This window comes from Prinia subflava, chromosome 3 (assembly GCF_021018805.1).
Source record: "Prinia subflava isolate CZ2003 ecotype Zambia chromosome 3, Cam_Psub_1.2, whole genome shotgun sequence".
Classification (NCBI taxonomy): domain Eukaryota; kingdom Metazoa; phylum Chordata; class Aves; order Passeriformes; family Cisticolidae; genus Prinia; species Prinia subflava.
Window position 1 is genome coordinate 105,703,732 of NC_086249.1, and position 19,794 is coordinate 105,723,525.

General features: G+C 43.8%; 1 protein-coding gene and 1 long non-coding RNA gene across 4 annotated transcripts in view; both read right to left on the reverse strand.

The window, feature by feature from the left end:
* Positions 1-19,675, reverse strand: part of DOP1B (DOP1 leucine zipper like protein B) — a 44,204-nt gene extending 24,529 nt beyond the window's left edge. Inside the window, exons 1-13 of one of the 3 annotated variants that reach the window (XR_010079768.1) lie at positions 19,258-19,675; positions 16,090-16,264; positions 9,453-9,634; positions 9,147-9,317; positions 6,550-6,739; positions 5,929-6,027; positions 4,890-5,013; positions 4,298-4,398; positions 3,752-3,866; positions 1,834-1,954; positions 1,277-1,396; positions 600-705; positions 330-521 (exon numbers count right to left, since the gene is read on the reverse strand). Coding sequence is in view for 2 of the 3 variants with exons in the window: in XM_063393219.1 (XP_063249289.1) it covers positions 330-521; positions 600-705; positions 1,277-1,396; positions 1,834-1,954; positions 3,752-3,866; positions 4,298-4,398; positions 4,890-5,013; positions 5,929-6,027; positions 6,550-6,739; positions 9,147-9,317; positions 9,453-9,634; positions 16,090-16,227 (1,659 nt within the window). In the remaining variant the exon portion in view is untranslated. The remainder of the gene's footprint in view (positions 1-329; positions 522-599; positions 706-1,276; positions 1,397-1,833; positions 1,955-3,751; positions 3,867-4,297; positions 4,399-4,889; positions 5,014-5,928; positions 6,028-6,549; positions 6,740-9,146; positions 9,318-9,452; positions 9,635-16,089; positions 16,265-19,257) is intronic. The other 2 variants (XM_063393219.1, XM_063393218.1) reach the window with 2 other exon arrangements.
* LOC134548433 (uncharacterized) overlaps positions 1-19,794 on the reverse strand; it is a 101,286-nt gene that overhangs the window by 24,529 nt on the left and 56,963 nt on the right. The gene's annotated exons all lie outside the window — the stretch shown is intronic.

The following is a 19,794-nucleotide window of genomic DNA, read 5'->3' on the forward strand; positions in this document are numbered from 1 at the left end:
CCCAGGGATCCAGGGGCAGCCACAGATGCTCTGGGAATTCCATCCCAGCCCCTCCCCACCCTCACAGCGAAGAATCCTTTCCCAGTATCTCATCTACCCCTACTCTTTTTCAGTTTAAACCCTCCCCTGTGTCCTGTTGCTGCCAGGCATCACTGTCCCTCCATCTCTTGGAAATTGTCTCTCTCCATTTCTCCTGTGGCTCCCTTCAGATGCAATTGTCACCTTGGCTGAAAGGAATTAATTAGCATTTTAAATTTTGTCCCTGAATTCTCTAAACCAGGAGTTTTAAAGGGTTTTTACCCATCCCTGAGGGGTTGAAAAGCACCTACCCCATTGCCACTCCCTGTGTCGATGTCCAGGTAGGAAGGGGGCATTTGCACCTTGCTGAGCACCTTGAAACAGGTTTTTAAGGCCTGAGTGAGCTCTGGCAGTCCCAACACTTCCATGTTTTCCAGGAGAGACTGCACCATGTAACTGAGCATCTGGGGCAGGTACTGAGTCTGCACTTCTGAGTAGAGCTCCTGCAAGAAATCAGGAATGTTCAAAGGGGTTATCCCACCTCTGTATCACTCCCCAGGGATTGCCAAAGCCAGCCTTACCAGAGGAATCACATCCAGCAGGAACACCAGCAGTGTGCACAGCTCTGAAATGGTGGGAGGGCTGCTCACGCTTTCCAGAGGATACTTCATCCCTGTGGATTTGTTTCTGGAGTGAAAGAAACATTCTTATGTAAGGTTTGGGGCTTTTTTTTTTTTTCATGGCAAAATTCTGGGTACAAGCAGAAAGCTTCATTAAAATCAGCACAAAATACTGAACAGCTCTGAGGCAGAGGGCTTCTAAAACAGCAGGAGAAAATATTCTGTCAAAACAACCTCAACTCTGTGTGGTATGATGAAGAGCTGCTAATTTTCAGATTGCAGAATCTTCTTTCTTAGAGTTAAAAAGGATGAAAAGAGAGATATCATAGAATCAGAGGGTTGGAAGAGACCTTAAAACCCATTCAATATCTTCATTTTTTCATCTATGAAGACCTCTCCAGCTTCCCTCCCAACCCTTTTTCCCTCTTCTGTTGATTTGAAAGGAATTTCTTTTGTTCCCAGGTTGAAATTTCCATCTGATTGTTTACCTGGTTGCATTCCTGAATTATTTGTGGACACAACTTACAGATCTGGCTGGTTCTACCACGTGTGACGTCCCTTAAAAGCTTCAGGAAATATTATTATTATCCTGAACAGACAGCTCTGAAGTGGCATTTTTGAGAGCACAACATAAACACCTGAAACAATCTTCAAAGCATTTGGTCAGGTAATCCCAGAGGAAATCAGTGCTTAAGGATGTGATCAACAAATTCACTGTTTTGACAATTTCTGAAGCATTTTTGTTCTCTTTGATTGCACTAGAAGGGAAAGAAAAGGACAAGAAAAGCAGATGTCAGTGAGGATTCACATCACATGAGCTGAGGGACTCTATTAATCTCTTTCCCCCTTTCTCTACAAGCTTAAAAAGGATCATTTTTTTAAAATCAAAGACTAAATCATTCTGGAATGGCTGGAGCCTCTCTCAGATGATGGAAATCACAAGGCTGAGCTCTGTCAGCAGCCTGATGTCACTGTGGTTACTCAACACCCATCACATGCACCAAACTTCATTTTTGCTCTGCTAATCTAAGAGAAATTCATTGCGTGTGGGGAAAGGGGAAGCCAGAGAAAAAAATTCACCCTCTGTCCAGAAAGTCACTTTGTTACAACCCAAAACTTCATTAAACTCCTTCATTTTAACCATTTAGTTTAAAAAAAGATCCAGTTTCAGCTCAGAGCTGGAAATTTGTCATACCTTGCCAGGATGTTGCCACTTTGATTGTAGCTGAGTTTGAGATCAGAACCCAGGGTGTCTTTGCAGTAGGAGTAAAAAGCTCTAAGAACTTCCAGGAACAGATCCCCAACAACCTGTGGCCCTGCAAGGAAAGGAAAAAAAGAATCCAGGAGTTGGCTACAGAGGAGGGGAACAAATAATAATTTCAGTGCCCTAAACTTGGAACAATTAAAATAAAAAGTAGTGTAAAAAGCATTGCAATGAGTGCTTTTAAAAATGAAAATATCAAAGTTTAAGTGACTAAGAATAGCAGAAAAGCTTGTTATGTTTGACTTGATACCTTTAAATAATTGTTGCATTGTTAAATCCATTTCTAAAGGCAGTGAAAGTCTTAATGGCTTAAGGCTCAAGGAGTCAAACTTTATGTGGTGACTGGAAAGATTAAACTGGATAATACAGTTGAGCTAAATATCCCTGATTTAGAAGGGATTTATTATCCCTTTATTCGCACTTTGGATTAATGCAGATTGTCAGGCAGCCAAGCAACACATCCAGTATTGGACCCACATCCACATCCAAGTGTCTCAATTTACTTTCTAAATGAGATTAATCGATGCATTTATAACGGGAACAACCTCTCAGGAAACATCACTCCCCACCCAAAATATTCTTAAAAACTTGTCAAGTCACTTTGGTTTAATTCTTTAGTGCAGAAAGGGGAATTTGCCCTTGAACTGAGGATGGGCAGAGCCTCATCCCTCTGGTGCTGCATGGACACAGCAGGACAGGGAAGAGCAGATAAACCCCAAGGAACAAACTGAGCTGAATATGAGACAAAGGTGCAAGGGCTTCTTTTTAATGCTGCTCAGATGCCAATTCAAGGCACAGAATCCCAGAATTATCCAGGCTGGAAGAGCCCCTCAGGACCACCCAGTGCCACCCCAGCCCCACCAGCATCCCCCAAACCCTGTCCCCAAGGGCCACCTCCAGACTCCTCCTGAGCACTCCCACAGACAGTGACTGCAAACCTCCCTGGGCAGCTCAGCCCAAGGCCTGACCACTCTGACAGGGAAATTTCCTTTCCAATCTCCAGGCTGAGCCTGCCCTGGTGCAATTTGAGGCCATTTCCTCTCCTCCTTTCCCTGCCCCTCCTGTCAGGGACTTGTGCAGAACCACAAGGTCTCCCTGAGCCTCCTTTTCTCCAGCCTCAGCCCCTTCCCAGCTCCCTCAGGAATTCTCCAGACCCTTCCCAGCTCCCTCAGGAATTCTCCAGCCCCTTCCCAGCTCCCTCAGGAGTTCTCCAGCCCTTTCCCAGCTCCCTCAGGAATTCTCCATTCCCTTCCCAGCTCCCTCAGGAATTCTCCAGCCCCTTCCCAGCTCCCTCAGGAATTCTCCAGCCCCTTCCCAGCTCCCTCAGGAATTCTCCAGCCCCTTCCCTGCCCTGGACACGCTCCAGCCCCTCCAGGGCTCTCCTGCAGGAGCCACAGCTGGGCACAGCCCTGGAGCACAGAGGGACAATCCCTGCCCTGCTCCTGCTGGACACACAATTCCTCTCCCAGCCCAGGGGCCAGTGGCCTCCTGCCCCCCTGGGCACCCCTGGGCTCGTGTCCAGCCCTGTCCCCAGCACCCCCAGGGCTCTCCTGCCTGAGCAGCTCTCAGGACACTCAGGACACTCTGTCCCCAGCCTGCAGGGTTGGGGCTGGCACAGCTCCCAGCAGGGTTGTGCTGACCCCACAGGAGGGCACAGATTTGCATTTCCCTCCCTGGGATCCATCCAGGCTCTGTGGGCAGCCAGAGAGAACCTGGAGAGGGAATTTATTCCAGAGCAGGGCCAAGGCAGGAACAGCCTCCTGCACACTTCCACATGACACAGTCAGCATTAGGATTGTTTTGTTAACGTTTTGTTAAGCCCTACTGAGATTTGGGACAAAGACTTCACCTATTTCAGGTTTGTCCAGGAGGCTGATGAGGATCCGGAAGGGTTTCAGATAAGCCTGGTGCTTTTCCTCTGGGTCAGACTCTGGGAATTTCTGATGCAGAATCACAATCAGACTCTAGGAAAAGGAAAACATCACAGTGTTACCCATCAGAGACAGACTCTCATCTAATTAAGAGCTGAAGTGTTTCTAAATTTGATTTTGTTTAGGGCTGACTACAAATGAACTCCAATTTTCCATCCAGGGTAAACAAATCAATTCCATCTTCCCATCATCTCTGCTCAAGGGCTGATCTTATCCAGAGGAACATTTTTAAATAATTCAGGTAGTTCAGCCAAGAAGCTTCCCTTGGTTTCCTTAGATTCCATAAGCAATCCAATATTGGGATAAATGCAGCACAGAGGCTTTGAGACAGATGGAAATGTAACCACAGGGACAGAGAGGGAAGGACAAACCAATAACTGGGAATAATTCTGGACACAGTTTGAGCTAAAATTTAAAGGTTCATGGATTTTTCTGGAATATATCTGTATAAAATGAACACCAACCTCAACCAGAAGATCTTTAGAGTATTTTCCAAAGAAATAAACAGCTTGGTCTTCAGAAGTGGTGGAGTCTGGAGCAAAAGTGCCACCTTTGATATCAGAGCCTACGAGAAAACAGAGGCAGGAGGAGCTCAGAGAGGGGTTTATACTGAAATTACACTGAATTTTGAATTTTTGGCATTTCAACAGCCCACAGGTCCCAGTTTGAGGGCTTCCAGATGTTCAGCACAGCCCATAAATCAAAACCAAGGCCAAACGCAGTGGGAATCACTATTTCTTCTGGAAAGGTGAGGTTAAAATAGTAACTTTTAGTTCTTTTTGTCCACTGAAGCACTTGACAACAAGCTGTGGGTGAAACCAGAATTGATCAGATACCCTGGGATTCAGAGAGAAATAAATTCACCTCAGAAGAGAAGCCCTGTTAGCCAAATGTTTATTTGCCTTTATTAAGGCACTTAATAAATGGCAAATAAACACCATTTTACTTTATCACCATTCATTAACAGCTAAGGAAGTGCATTTCAATTTTAAACACTGATTTTTTTTTGCTCTCAGGTGTCCAGAACATTGCAAATCCCTGGATTTTGCACAGTACCTAGCAGCCAGGCATACAATCTCCTGTTGAGGGACATGTCTCTCCTCAGCAGTGTCTGAGTGGCTGCTGACAGGATGTAAACCAGATCAGCCCTTCTCAGCAGGATGGTGCTTTCCTTGCAGTCCTAGGGTGGAAAATACAGATTATTCAGCTGTTGGTGAGCACTGAAAGGAGTCAAATTGGTGATGGTTGGGGTTTTTGAACTGGGATTATTAATGTTTTGGGGGAAAGGTAACAAAACATCAACAGGAAAATGGTTTGTGTGCTAAAAATGTCAAGAAATGTGACACAGCTCAAAGGATCTGAGAAAAGTGGGATCTCCACTGTCCCAGGCTGCTTCAGCCTGGCCTTGGGCACTGCCAGGGATGCAGGGGCAGCCACAGCTGCTCTGGGAATTCCAGCCCAGTCTCTTCCCACCCTCCCAGGGATGAATTTTTTCCCCAACATCCCACCTAAACTTGTAATTTTTCAGTCTGAAGCCATTCCCTGGCTCCTGTCCCTGCAGCCCTTGGCAATTGTCTCTCTGCAGCTTTCCTGGGGCTCCTTCAGGCCCTGCAAGGCCACCCTGAGCTCAGCCCAGAGCTTCTCCTCTCCTTAAGACTTAAAAATCTTTCCTCCATCCTAAACATTCCCTGTCCTACAGGGAGGTGAGGAAACAACGGGAACAACTTTTGTTTCAAGTAAGGTTTTCTCCCCTGGTCTCTACCAGAAACAACTTCATGTGGACAATTCTAAATTCTAAAATCCTACTTGAAAAAACTCTGTATTTTTTCCCCATGAGCTGCTCAGGCCTGAACACTTCAAGCACACCCGAAATATCCCCCAAAATGTGAAATTATTTCTTCAGCCTTGGAAGCTGGAAAGACTCTGAGAAGCAGCAGAGTCTCCTCCACTCCTCAAACTGATGGGGCACAAGAAACCCTAAAATTGATGGATTTTGAAGGTTCAAAATTCAGCCATTTGGCAAGAGCAGAGGTGGGAGCTGGGCTGCCTGCACAGAACACACCTCCCATGGGACATCCCATAATAATCCCCTTACCAAAGCTGTATAAAATGGGAAAAAGAAGAGGATTGCTTCCAGAGTGTTCCTCTGCACAAGGACATTGGAATCCAGCACTGACACACACAAAGATTTTATCTGGAAAAGGGAAACATAACATTTTGTTTGATTTTACTATCAAATAAACACAGGAAGGAAAGGAAGAAAATTTGGCTACCTATGAACAGTATTTTGTTTACATAAGAGGATAATTACAATTTCACTTCTGCACCTAAAGTGAGTTAAAACTTTAAAAAGAATTGTTAATATTGGGTTTGTAACAGTACAGAATGTTCCAGAGTTAGAAGACATAAAAGCTCCCAAAATGCAGATATTACTCTAATTAGCCTTACACTGATTCCAGTGCTCTGCACAAATTACTCCCTACAGAAGATTTCCATTTTACTGGAAAAATATAAAAGATACAAAATTCCAGAACAGCAACCACTTGTGGAACTGCACATTAAACCCTGAAACCAGAAAAGCTGCTCTTCAAATTAAATGGATGGAGGATTAAATGCATTTCAGAGCAGGGACATTGCAGTCTCTCCTCTGCAAACATTTTTAATTTCTAATTTAACCCGGGGAAGGCTGGGATCAGGGGGTGTCAAATGAACTTACTGTGAGTTTATGATCAGTGCCAAGCATGAATTTCTGCTGTTTTCCAGAGAGTTCCCTGTTGATGTGGCTGACCACGAAGAGGGAGGCGGGGAGCCTGATGGAGGGGCTGCCCAGGACACTGCCCCACAGGGCTCCATAAAACACCTCCTGACCCATCAGCAGGGACAGCTTCACCAGCAGGGCATCTGTCCTGTACACAAAAACCCCTTTGTTGGCTCATTCTGGCACACAGAAATGGAGTGGTAGAGAGTTTTCATGATTTATTTGGTGTTTTGTAGCTTTGTGTTATCAGTATTTGGCTTTTAGCACAGAATCTCAGGGTGGTTTGGGTTGGAAGGGAATTTAAAAATCACTTTATTCCAGCCCCTGCCATGGGCAGGGAACCTTCCCCAATGCCAGGTGGTGATGGATGGATCTCACCGTACAAAAATAATCAAACCCACTCAATTCTTTCTCACTGAAACAAACGGTTCACACACTGGAGAATTCTCCAGGAAATACCTGCAAATATTTAGCTCTGACCAAACAGCTGCAGCACCTCTGACTGCAGAATGTTTATTGTCAGAGGTGTGAAAAGCTCAACTGGAAGTCATTTAAGCAGATGCTAAAGTCTGACAGCCAATTTTATCAGTTTTTATCCTAAAAATTCCTACTTTCAACCCAACAGGGTTAATTTTTAAGGCAGTGGATGAAGAAAACCAAGAGCTGTGAAGTGCCCTGGATCCCTGGCAGTGTCCAGGGCCAGCCTGGAGCAGCCTGGGGCAGTGGGAGGTGTCCCTGCCGTGTCACTGGATGAGCTTTAAGGTCCCTTCCAACCCAAAGCATTCCCTGATTCCACGGGATAAAACAACAAATTGCACACAGGACACCCTTAAATGAATTCCAGAGCACCCCACTGAAAATCCTGTGACTGGAGCATGCTCCCTGCTCTGGAACAATTTGATATTTTACCATAAAGGAGGAATTAAAACCTCACATGAGGAATGCAAGAGTGAGAAAAGAGGAAAAAGCCCAGCTCAGAGGAGGAAACTCCCTCCCAGTGTGATGTTCTTTTCCATTTCTTGATCAAAAAACCCCTCAAAGCAGTTTTCCTTTTCCATTTTCTGGGTGAGTGCACAAAGTCAGGGAAATTTGGAGCTGGAAATGGTGTCCAGGCTGAAGCACAACCTCAGCACTTTGTTCACTGTCAGGAACAGCAGGAGAGGGATTAATTTCAATACTGAAGGTTCTGCAAACACTCAGTGGAGAGCCTCTCATGAAAAGAATTGAAAATTAACCTAACACATCTTCTGACAAGACATTCTTAACACAGAATCATTGCCATGAGTAAACATGAGAAAAAACTCCCTCATGTAAATTGGTATTTCACACGAAAAAAACCCCATTAAATTAATTTTAACATAAATATTTCCCAAGATTTATGAAATATATGTATTTATGTCATAAATATATGTAATTTATGAAATATATTTTTCCTGTCAGATGCTGTTTGTTCAAGGCAAAGAGGAAAATGATGCCATCAAAAATGGGGAAAAATGGTGTAAAACCAGAGGTGAGATCTTGGGAGTTCATCTGCAGTTCCCATTAACTCCCTGCTCCATATTTTTGTCAGTTTATAAAGAAATATTGGAAGGAATTCAGCTGCTCTCTCATGTTACAGAATTCAAACAGAATTTAACTCCAGAGCAGTGGTTTGGGGAGTCAGGTGAATTATTTAGGAGTCAGAGGAGCTTTAAAAATTCTTTTATTCTTTTCTCTCAGCACTTCTATTTTTAACCCTCCTTTTCCTCTTCTCTTTTTTTAACCTTCCTTTTCCCCTTCTCATTTTTTAACCCTTTTCCTCTTCTCTTTTTTTAACCCTCCTTTTCCTCTTCTCTTTTTTTAACCCTCCTTTTCCTCTTCTTTTTAACCCTCCTTTTCCTCTTCTCATTTTTAACCCTCCTTTTCCCCTTCTCATTTTTAACCCTCCTTTTCCCCTTCTCATTTTTTAACCCTCCTTTTCATCTTCTCTTTTTTTAACCCTCCTTTTCTCTTCTCATTTTTAACCCTCCTTTTCCTCTTCTCATTTTTTAACCCTCCTTTTCCCCTTCTCATTTTTAACCCTCCTTTTCTCTTCTCATTTTTAACCCTCCTTTTCTCATTTTTAACCCTCCTTTTCTCTTCTCATTTTTAACCCCCCTTTTCCCCTTCTCATTTTTTAACCCTCCTTTTCCTCTTCCCATTTTTTAACCCTCCTTTTCCCCTTCTCATTTTTAACCCTCCTTTTCCCCTTCTCATTTTTAACCCTCCTTTTCCCCTTCTCATTTTTAACCCTCCTTTTTCTCTTCTCATTTTTTAACCCTCCTTTTCATCTTCTCTTTTTTTAACCCTTCTTTTCCTCTTCTCATTTTTAACCCTCCTTTTCCTCTTCTCTTCTCCTCCTGGGATGAAAATAGAGGGGAAAGGGTTTTTTGCTTCAACATCTTTCCACACCCCACCACTCATCCCCTTTTAGAAGCTCTTTTATCTATAGAAATCTGACAGAAATTTCTTGAGAATTCCCTATAAAATCCAAATCCTGGCTATTACTTCAATGAATATGGAATAATTAACATTACCTGTCATAAATTTCTGATCCTTCTTCCAATCCAGGCAGCAGCCCAATTACAAAGGCCTGGAGACCAGGCAGGAGGGATTTTTGGAGAGGGAGAAAATATTTCTCATACAAGCCAAGGAGAACAGGTCTCACTGACATTGCTGCATTTGCCAGCAGAGGGAACAAACCAGAGCTTTGAATCCAAAAGAAAGACAAAATAAGAGTTAATTAAAATAGATGGATGCCTTAGAAAAAAAATTCAAATTACATGTACAAAAATAAATCCTTGACAAGTTGTTTTGTGCCTTAAAAAAAAAATTCAAATTACCTGTACAAGAATAAATCCTTGGCAAGCCATTTTGTGCCAATGATTTTAAAGATTATTTCATAGGTTTCTAAAGCCTTTAAGTGCACCCCACTGGGCAGGGCTGGGTGCAAGCACTGGGATAATCTTTTGCTGATGATCAATCTTCTGGGCAGCAGAGAATATTTCAGGTTACTCTGCAGAGCCTGGGGGAGAAAGGAGAGGAGAAGGAAGAGTTATAACGTGAAATATAAAATATCTAATGGCTGTTTATGAAAGGTTGAGGGGAATGTTGAGAAGAGTTTTAACCCCTAACTGCATTTTGTTACAGCAGCTCAGTTTTTATTTGGGATTAGCCATGGAAAATGTAGAAAAGGTCTGAGGCTGCTTGGAGGAGGGAGAACGAAGTCAAAGAGCAGGATTGGGGCAGGGGATCCTTGTCCCATCTCCAGGGGAAAAGGGAAGTGACAAGAAGAACATCTCAGCTTTTAGGGACTAAAGAAAGAATTCAAAATTTGTATTTCCTCATAAATTGTCACTTCATGTGTGGAATCACGGCATGGGTGGGAAGAGACCTTAGAGATCACCTGGTTCCCGCTCCTTCCCCTGTCCCAGGCTGCTCCAAGCCCTGCCCAGCCTGGCTTGGACATTTCCAGGGATGAGGAGCCCACAGCTTCCCTGGAAAACCTGTGCAGGCCTCCCCTCCCTCACAGGGAATTCCTTCCCAATATCTGAAACAAAAATAACAAAACCCTTCCAGCTGAAGCAGAGCTGAGGAAAGGGGACAAACCCCTGTGATGTGGAGCTCTCTGTGGGACATTCCCTGAGGTGAGGAACTCATTGCATTTGTGTACAAGTAAAAGATGTTTAGGAAACACTGAAATAAGATTTGCTGCTGGGCCAGGTTTTAGGAAAAACTGTGCCTCCCTTCCAGAGAAAGGTTAACTCCTTTCCTTGAGCCACCAGAGCATTTCAGCAGGGAAATAAAGAAGTTTTCTCTTCTCAAATAAAAAGAAAATTTGCGAGTCAAGGGCACTTCAGGCTTTCCTCAATGTGCAAACACAAACAGATGTTGCAGAGCACGTGGACATTTGGGATATTTTCAGGATCAGGCAAATTCTTTTCTCTTCCTAAAATCAAATCATGGTCTTATCCTATGGAATTATTTCCAACTTGAGGTTCTTCTATTTGCTTGGAAAAGCAGCAGAAAGTGGAATCGCTCTTCCTGGAATAAATCTAAACCAGGTCACCCAACCCTGAGCACTCCTGAGCAGGAAGGGGAGGAGATAAAATCCACACCTTTCAGTAAGAGCAGCTGGCAGGAAATTTAGAGAAGCAAAAAAGGTTGAGAGTTTACAACAACAGCAAACAGAGATGTCACCCCATCCTGGCAGACACACAGATGTCACCCAAAGCCACTTCACTGCCCTCCTTCCCTCCCCCAGCACGGGCAGAGCTGCATTTAATGGATGATAAAAACCAGAATCCAAAAATAAACCATGATTTCACACATTTGTACAATTTGCTTTTTTTATACCTTTTATATTGGAGACATTTACCCATGTGTTACAAGAGGAATAACATTTCAACATTTAAATCCTTAAGAGCTGTAAGAACTTTGAAGATTTCTGGAAAGCTGGACTTTGAAACTCTCTATTTATATTGCTTGGCACGTACTTGCCCACACCCTCTCTGTATATTTATAGATATAAAAGGAGTTAATTACAAAAAAGGAGGCCACTGGTAAATATTTTCCCTCTCAGACTGAACAAATACCATCTTAATATTCCAACAGCTTGAATTTAAATATCAACCAGGCAGAAAATGGAAACATTCACTGTTTGTTACACAGGGAATCCACCACAGAAATAATCCGGGTTTGGCTCCAACATTTCCTAAGGGTTTGAAGGAAATAAAAACTCCCTTCCCCAAACATGAGGGATAGAAAAATGGAATATTTAGAATCATGGAATGGTTTGGAAGGGAACTTAAGGATCATGCAGGGATGGGCAGGGACACCTTTCACTATCCCAGGGTGCTCCAAGCCCCATCCCAAATACCCTTGGACACCTCCAGGGATCCACAGCTTCCCTGTGCTCCCAGCCAGGAATTCCTTCCCAATATCCTATTTTATTAAAGAATTCCCATTTGTCCCACATCTCCCAGCAGATTCGGGGATTTTAAAGCCCATTACAGCATTTCAGAAGGCTGTGGTTGCCCCAGTGCCCTCCCAGTGAGCCCTGCTGCTGCTCTGCTGGAAGGTTCAGGTTCTTCCAGCTTCCCCAGAATTGCAGATCCGAGGATTTTGAAAGGTTTGAAAGGCGTTAATTAGCAGAGGGATAATGAGAGTGAGGTGATAACAGACAGATTTCTCAATGCTAATTAACCTCCTCGAGCTGACAGGCAAAATTGAGAAGTTGCAATTTTAAATATCCTGAGCTCCCACAAGAGAAAAATGAACCAAGAGTCGGGATCCAGGAATGCTGGAATTGTAACTTTGGCTGGTAAAGGGGAATAAACTCAAGGTCCCATCCCACACCTTTTTTTCCAACACTAACACCTAAGGATGCTCAGAATTCCTCTGAATTTGGGCTATAAAAATACAGAATTGTCTGCAAAAGGAAAACCTGCTATTTTTTGCACCTGTGTCTTAAAATTAAACCACATGCACAGAGGGATATTTGCATTTCCTCAGTTCCTGGTTTAATTCCTTCTGCACTAGAAATCCATTAAAAATAATGATAAAAACTCCATGCAAATCAAGTAAATATTCTTATTTCCATCACTAGAATTCCTGGAAAATGCAGCATCAATTTCTGAGATCTTCAATTAAACAATTCTTGTTTAAACAACAATGGTTGTGAGGAGAGGGGGAGAAGAAGAACCTGTGATTCTGTTTTCCACTGATTCATTTTCCAAGTAAAAAAAAAAAATTCCAAACAGAGCTGCAGCTTCCATAGAAATACCATGAACAGAATTCATTTTAAAGTAGGAGAATTGATTTTAAAATTGGTTGTAAGGAAAGCAGGAGCTGGAGCTGTATTTGAAAAGGGGGAGAAAAGGTGCTTAAAATATCCCCAATCCTGCATTTGTCCATTGGGTTTGGGGAAAAAAATAAAGGAACTTGTCAAAAGTAAAAAGTAAAAATAAGGACAGCATAGGTCTGTCCCTGAGGCAGCAGCTGCTATAAACATTTGCTGGTATTTTATAAAGAATTTGCTGGTATAAAGCCCTGCATGGCTGAGTGTTCAGATGAAGCAAGTGGTTAATTAATGGCTGCTCTCATTAAATCCCTTTGCAGAAGAATCCTCCTCTTCTCTCCCTCCAGAACAGCCAGACTGTGACACTGAGTGCTGCTGTCCAAATAAAATGAAAGTACAACTGCAGGGAGTTTTAGGGTTTGTTTTTCTTTCTCCTCCGAACAGAACAAGGATTTGGGTGAGATCAGGTTCACCTCCAAGTTTCTGAGGCAAGAAAAGCCTTCAGAACCAAAGAGTCCCAGATTTCTTTTCTGTTGGATGTTTAATTTTATAAAAAAATCGCTTTGAAATTGCAGAGTAAAGGTTGGAACTTGGATTTCCAGAGTTGTGTTATACCCCAGGATATAAAAAAGCAGTTTGAAAGTGCTTTTTTAGAGCAAATAATACTAAAATTCCAGAATGGATTGGGTTGGAAGGGACTTTAAAGATAATTTATCTCCAACCTTGGCCACGGCAGGGACACTTCCCCTGTCCCAGGCTGCTCCAAGGCCACCCACGCTGGCCTTGGGCACTTCCAGGGATCCTGGGGCAGCCTCAGCTCCCCTGGGAATTCCTCAGCACCACAAACCCCAGGGATGTTTTAAACCTTTCCTTTCCCTGTTTCCTTACCAATCCAAAATCCAGTATTTTCCACTCCTCAGTTCTTTTTGCCATTTATCTGCCACTTGCCTACACCCAGAGTGGAAATGGATGGAAAACAAATGTTTATCATCTGAATAAAAAGCCCTAAAGCTGGCAAACTGTGTGTTTGCATTTTCCTAATTTCATCATATTGTTCTCCTCTTAATTGCCTGAAATTCCCTGTATATGAACATTTTATAAATATTTGCTATTTGTTTATACTCTGAAAGCAGTGACAGGCATTTTGGATATAAAAACAATTGTTTCATTGTTGTCATTGTTTCATTGACAAATATTTCACCTATGTTTATAGGTGAAGTTTAAATTTTTAAGTTTAAAAGTTTATAATTAAGTTTAAAAGGCAACATCTCTCCACCCCAGCAGCTTTTTTATCCAAGTATGAGAGTGATTTCTCACTGAAAATGAAGCTGAAACCTCTTTAATAAAATATTGACATCCATATTTACTGCCTGTTTCCTCCACCCATTTGCATCTGCCCATTTATATTCTTAAAAATATAAAAATATAAAATATAAAAAAAGAATTCCAAACAGAGCTGCAGCTTCCATAGAAATACCATGAACAGAATTAATTTTAAAGTAGGAGAATTGGTTTTAAAATTGGTTGTAAGGAAAGCAGTAGAAATATTAGAAATATTACTAGAAATTAATTAGAAATTAAATAGATAAAAATAAAAATAAAATATAAAAATATAAATTATTATAATATAAAATAAATATAAATTAAAAATAATATAAAATAAAATAAATTAATAGAAATATTACTTTCCACTGTTTCTCATTTCTCAAATGATTTATTACAGCCACTTTATTCTAAATAACCCCCCAAGATCTTTTCCCTTAGAAGTTTGGGGTGTAAAATAAATGAGTAAATTCTGCCCATTCTCTCATGGTCCCTGCAGTTTTTTACCTTTGAAGGGGGATTCATCTCTCCTGACCTCAGAAATCCAAAAAAACAGCCCCAAAAATTGGGTAACACTGCAGCGACTCCTCAGGCTCCCCATAAAACTCACAAGGAACACACACAATTTTAGGACATTTCTCTGACCTACTTTAAGCAAGAGATGAGTCACAAAACAACAAAATAAACCCCTTTATTCCTCTGCCTGTCTAAAAGCAACTCAAGGTGAAGCTGTCTGTGCTGAAGCTGTGTCAAGTCACATAAATCTCATCCCCTGAAATGATCAAATCTCTGCAGATCTGCAAACTGAGCATTCAGATGTTGCTCCCCTGGTTCTGCAAGTCACCAGAAAATGTTATTTTGAGCTGTAGAAGCAACAGAGAAACTCAAAAACAAGCTCCAGTTTCTCCTGGGTAGAATTATTGAGGTTAGAAGAGGTTTGAAGATCACCAAGGAACAGCAGAGAAGCTGCAGGGTTGTTTCTCCTCACCAAGCTCCATTTTTTTAGCTCATTTTTAAGGAATAAGAGCCTGTCTTGCATTTTTTTTAGCTCATTTTTAAGGACTAAGAGCCTGTCTTGCATTTTTCAGACCCTGGATTGCCTGGAGGGTGATGTCACTGAGCTTTATGGAAATAAGAGAGCATTTGTGTCCCAAAGGAGGAAAAGTCTTAATAAAATATTACACCCATATGGGCAAGAAGAGATTTCCCACTGCTCTGGAGAAGAACTCCTGAGCTTGTTGATTTTGTGTGTTTTGTCCCTTTCTCAGAGTTTTCATGTGTGAATGATCTCAGTCATCCCTGCACAAAGTGACCCCCAGGACCTTTGATTTAACCATGTGTAACTTGTAAAAACAATTTTATCACTCATCTCCTTCCTGCTCCTGCACCTCCACCACTGACTGCAGGGAAAACGAGGTTTTTCTGTCAGCAACACCTCCCCCAACCCTGATCAAACTCAAAATTAATATTTATATTTGAGGCTGGCAGAGATCAAAGCCCAGGAGTTCAGGGAATGGTTGCTGACGTCTTATTTTTCCTTTGGCAACACCTTCCCCTGCAACATCCATCCTGATTTTCGGATAACACACAGGGATGAACACTGGGGATGATTTGCTCCACCAATTGTTAAGCTCCTAAAAAGATTAAATCCATAAAAACCCCCACAGCAGATGGAGTGCTGGATGAGCTGAAAGCTTTTCCTGTGGTTTCTCCTCTGCTGCCACAGATTTGGGCAATTCTGTAGCTGAATGAGAGGCTCAGGTGGGTGCTCAGCAGTTCAGTGTTCATCTAGGTCAAGAGAAAAGATCAAAGCCTACCCCTCACTCGAATGATTTCATATTTTCCCTTTTGGGAAAAACATTTTTGAAGGCTTCTGGCTCTTGATGAGAGCCAGAATCGTGAGGAAAAAGGGAAGGCAGAAATGTGGAACTCCTGTCACAAAACAATATTTCTGTCTCTCTCCATGGTCGTGCAAAAAACACCAAATTTCCCCAATCCAAGGGAAGAGCACAGCCAAGTAAATGTGACCTTTAAATAAAAGCTTTGACTCAGAAAATATTCTAAAACTTGTCACTTCCTGTTTTCTATGAAAGCTTTTTAGCTGCTTGAGAGTGAGGGTTTCTTTGATGCAAAAATTAAATTAATTTAGCAGCATAAAGACAGCAAATATCATTTGCAGGAAAGCTCTGCTGTTTTCATCAGAATTTCTCACATTTATATTAAAAAATACAGACTTAGCTCCTTTCATTATTTTCCTTGCGTGAATTTTCAATTTTTCCCAGTGCTGGGAGAGACAGACAAGTTCACAATATTACAAATATCACAAATCAATGATAAAAATTCCCCTCACACTGTACCTTATTGAGTTTGCCAAGGGAAGAGATCAGATCTGCCCATTCACTGGATGATTCAAAGTTCCTCAAGGCTTTCTCAATTGCTGAGGAATAATTCCTGTATCTGTAATCCCCAAGTAAATCCTGCTCTTCTGGATCCATCTTGGCTTCTCATAGCAGGGTGGGGCCTCCTGGTGAACTAAAACATGCAAAGAGTTACAAAAATCACCCAAATTTCAGCTCTGCAGTATCTGAGATGATAAATATGGGGAAGCACTCACAACACAACAAACAAAGATCAAAATTTCAACACAAAGTTAAAAATAATTCCCTGGGCGTGACTCTGACTCCTCAGTGCCTCTTCCAAAACATTTGCAGTCAAATCTGTTTTTCCTGAACGTGTTTTTCCCTCCCATGCACGTGGATTTCACACAATAACAAAGGGGAGGATCCCAAAGTCTCCCTCGGAGCTGGGAATCGCCTTCCCAACTCCTCCCCTGTGCTCTGCAAGGTCACCGCGAGCTCGGAATGGGAAATATTCCCCGTGCAAACACAGCTCCCACAGGAATCCTGCTCGAGGGCTCTCAGCACACAGCAGGAGTGTCGGAGTCCAGGACATCCCTCTGGCCACCCTGGAGGGTTTGGAGACAGGACAGGGGGTCTGGGATCTGTACAGGGGCTCAGCCAGCCTCACACAGAGCCCAGGGGGACACTGCCTCTGATCCCTGCCATGGCAGTGAATGCCCACAGTGTGTGAAGAATCACAAGCTGAGAGAATTCAAAATAAGTAGTATTTAGTTTATCACAGAGTGTAAATGTAGAATCTAGGATTTTTAGCATATGGGGTTGAAGAGGCAAGATGGAGGAATTGGGGAGTGGTCCTGTCCTCCTTGTTCTTGTTCTTTTCCCCTATTTTCTGCTGAGTTGGATCTCAAGGATTGGTTTAGAGTAGAAATGACATGTTAACATAGGTAGTAAGTATTGGTGTGATTCTGTAAATAAAAAGTTCATTGTGGAAGGTGGTTGGGTCAGGGAATGGTATAAAGGGTCCGGGACCCTCTGACCCGCCCAGTCCCCCGTGTGTCCTGCTCTGCTGGGGACGCCCTGCAGAGCCGAGATAATGAAGAATAAACACCCTTGGAAACACGGACTGGGGACTCAGCTTGTCTGCTCTACCTTCGGTGTGAAACACTTAGGGCAAAGACGGAAAACCTGATTACCTCGGGGAACAGCAACCCAGAGGAAACTCCCAGGGAACAGCAACCCTGAGACAGGAGGAGCTCTCGGAGCTCTGCAGCTCAGCTTGGCAGCAGCAGATGCTCCAGTCCGAGTCCAAGGGGTTGTGCCAAAATGCCAAGCCATGCATTGGAATCCTGCTGTATTTCAACAAAACACTTCCAGATATTTTTATATTTAAAGATCAGCTCTTCAGACCTCATCTTCCTGTGTTTTGCAAGGCATTTAGGTTAAAAATTCAATTACATCTCGTTTAGAACAATGGAATCCAAGCATGGTTGGATTTTCCCTACTTAAAAATCCTTCCTTCTCTCCTTTGCTACCTCTGACAGCAGTTCTGTTAGAAAACATAAAAAATATTCTTCTAGAATAGTTTAAATATGCTTAGGTTTGGGGTTAGGTCAATCCCTGCTGCATCACTGATACAGAAAAGAAATCACAGCTCTGTAACAAAATATTTCACATTTCTGAAGGACATCTGCGTTCAGTCTCCCGCTGTTAGGAGACAAAAATAAACCCAAGCCATCCTCCACGTCCTTTAAAACATTAAATATGTCGTAATAAACAACCTTAACTCCATCAGTAGAAGGGCTTTGGTAGGAAACTCTCAAAACCAGAAAAATGCTGGATGAAATGATAAAACAGAAAGGATTTTAAGTGCAGGTTTAAGGCACCTGTGCACTCCCCTGAGCAGGATTGAGGCACTGCCAATAAAACCACTCTGTGCCAGCCAAGCCATGGAAAAATAAAATTATCACACAATGTCATCGGGGCCAGATTGGGCTGGTTTGTTTGGCTACAGAGAGGATTTGATTTTGTCCTTATCAGGATGTTTGCAGTGCCTCTCACAGCAGAGAGAGTGAAATCAGGGAATAACATTTATCTGGGATCCAGCTCTCCTCGTTCCAAAAAAAAAAAAAGAAAGAAAGTCAATCCTCCCATAAAACCCAACAAAGTGGAAAAGCTGCAAGATACTGTCAGCAAAAATTAAGAGTAATCTGATACAAAGCCTGGGCAAGAAATGGAAGCCTATTTCCCTCATCTCATCTAAGGATCTCAATCATGGGATTGTTTCTGCTCCAGAGAATAAAGCAGGAGCTTTGGGAAGTTTTTCCAGCTGCTCTCTGCCAAGTCAAGGCTGCTGCCACTTCCATGAGGAAGAGATTTGTGTGGCTCATGTAAAATCAGGCAGCTGGCCTGCTGACAGGACACCTCGGCTCTCAGGAGATTTAATTCGGATTTTTCGCAGTGAAAAGACAGGTAATACTTGATTTCCACCCAGGAAAGCGGGGATGGAAGTAATGGTTTAGTGTGGATTGATATTCCTGCCAGATGTCAGCGAGGTTTGATAAAATCCAATAATATAAATAAGGCAAATAGATCTTGTTTGTGCTCGGACACAAAGGCAGGAAAAGAAATAATAATACAAAATAATTGAAAAGCCATACAAAAGCCACTTGCCAGTGACCTTTAGGCACATAACCCAAATCCCAAATCCCAAACTTCCTTAGTCTACCCTGATGTAAATAATCATTCATCAACATCCACCCCTGATGGTGCCAGGACGAGGAGCAGTGGCCATAAATTAAAACAAGAAATTCCACCTCAACACAAGGAAAAGCTTCGTTCCATGGAGGTGGCAGAGGACTGGAACAGCTGCCCAGGGAGAGGTGGGGAAGATCCAGCAGGACCATCCAGTCCAAGCCTTGCACAGACCCCCAGCAATCCCAGCGCTGCCCAAAGGCTCCGGCAGCCTCGGGCTGTGCCCATTCCTGGGAATGCCGAGGGTCTCCCTGCCTGGAGCCATTCCCAACCCACCCGGCCGCCCTCCGGTGTCACCTGCTGCAGGTGTGGAGTGGGTGATCCCTTCCAAACCCTGCCGTTCCCGGGGCTCCGTCCTGGGCAGCGCTGCCCCCTCCGCCGGGTCCCCTCCCGTCCCCTCCCCGCCCCGCGTACCTGCGCAGCGGCCCCGCTCCTCCCGGGGCGACTGTGGGAGCCCGGGCGGCGGCGGGCGGGAGCGGCTCCCGCGGTCCCTACGGAGAGCCGGCCCTACGGAGCATCGCCCCACAGCAGCCCGCAGTGTCTATGCAGAGCCGGCCCCACAGCAGCCCGCAGTCTCTATGGCAGCCGGGCCCTGTGGAACGCCGCCCCCGCCCGCGCCGCCAGGCCCACAGCGGGGCCGCGCGGGGAGCGCCGAGGCATCGCGGTGCGGGAGGGTTCCAGCTATCCCGACTAGTTGAGGCCGCCGGCCTTGTCACCCGCTGTCGTTGTCACTCGCTGTCGCTGTCACCTTTTTTCTGGTGTCACCCGCTGTCGCGTCGCGCCACAGCCCGCAGCGCGTCACCTGCGTGCGCCCCCACTGCGGGGAGATGGTACAGCCCGGGGGGCGGGCGGGGCCGCTCAGCGCCCTCTGGCGGCGCGGCCGGGGACGGCGGCTCCGCGCTCCCCCCGCGGCCGCATCGCACCGGGAGAGCCCCGGGATAGCTCGGAAAT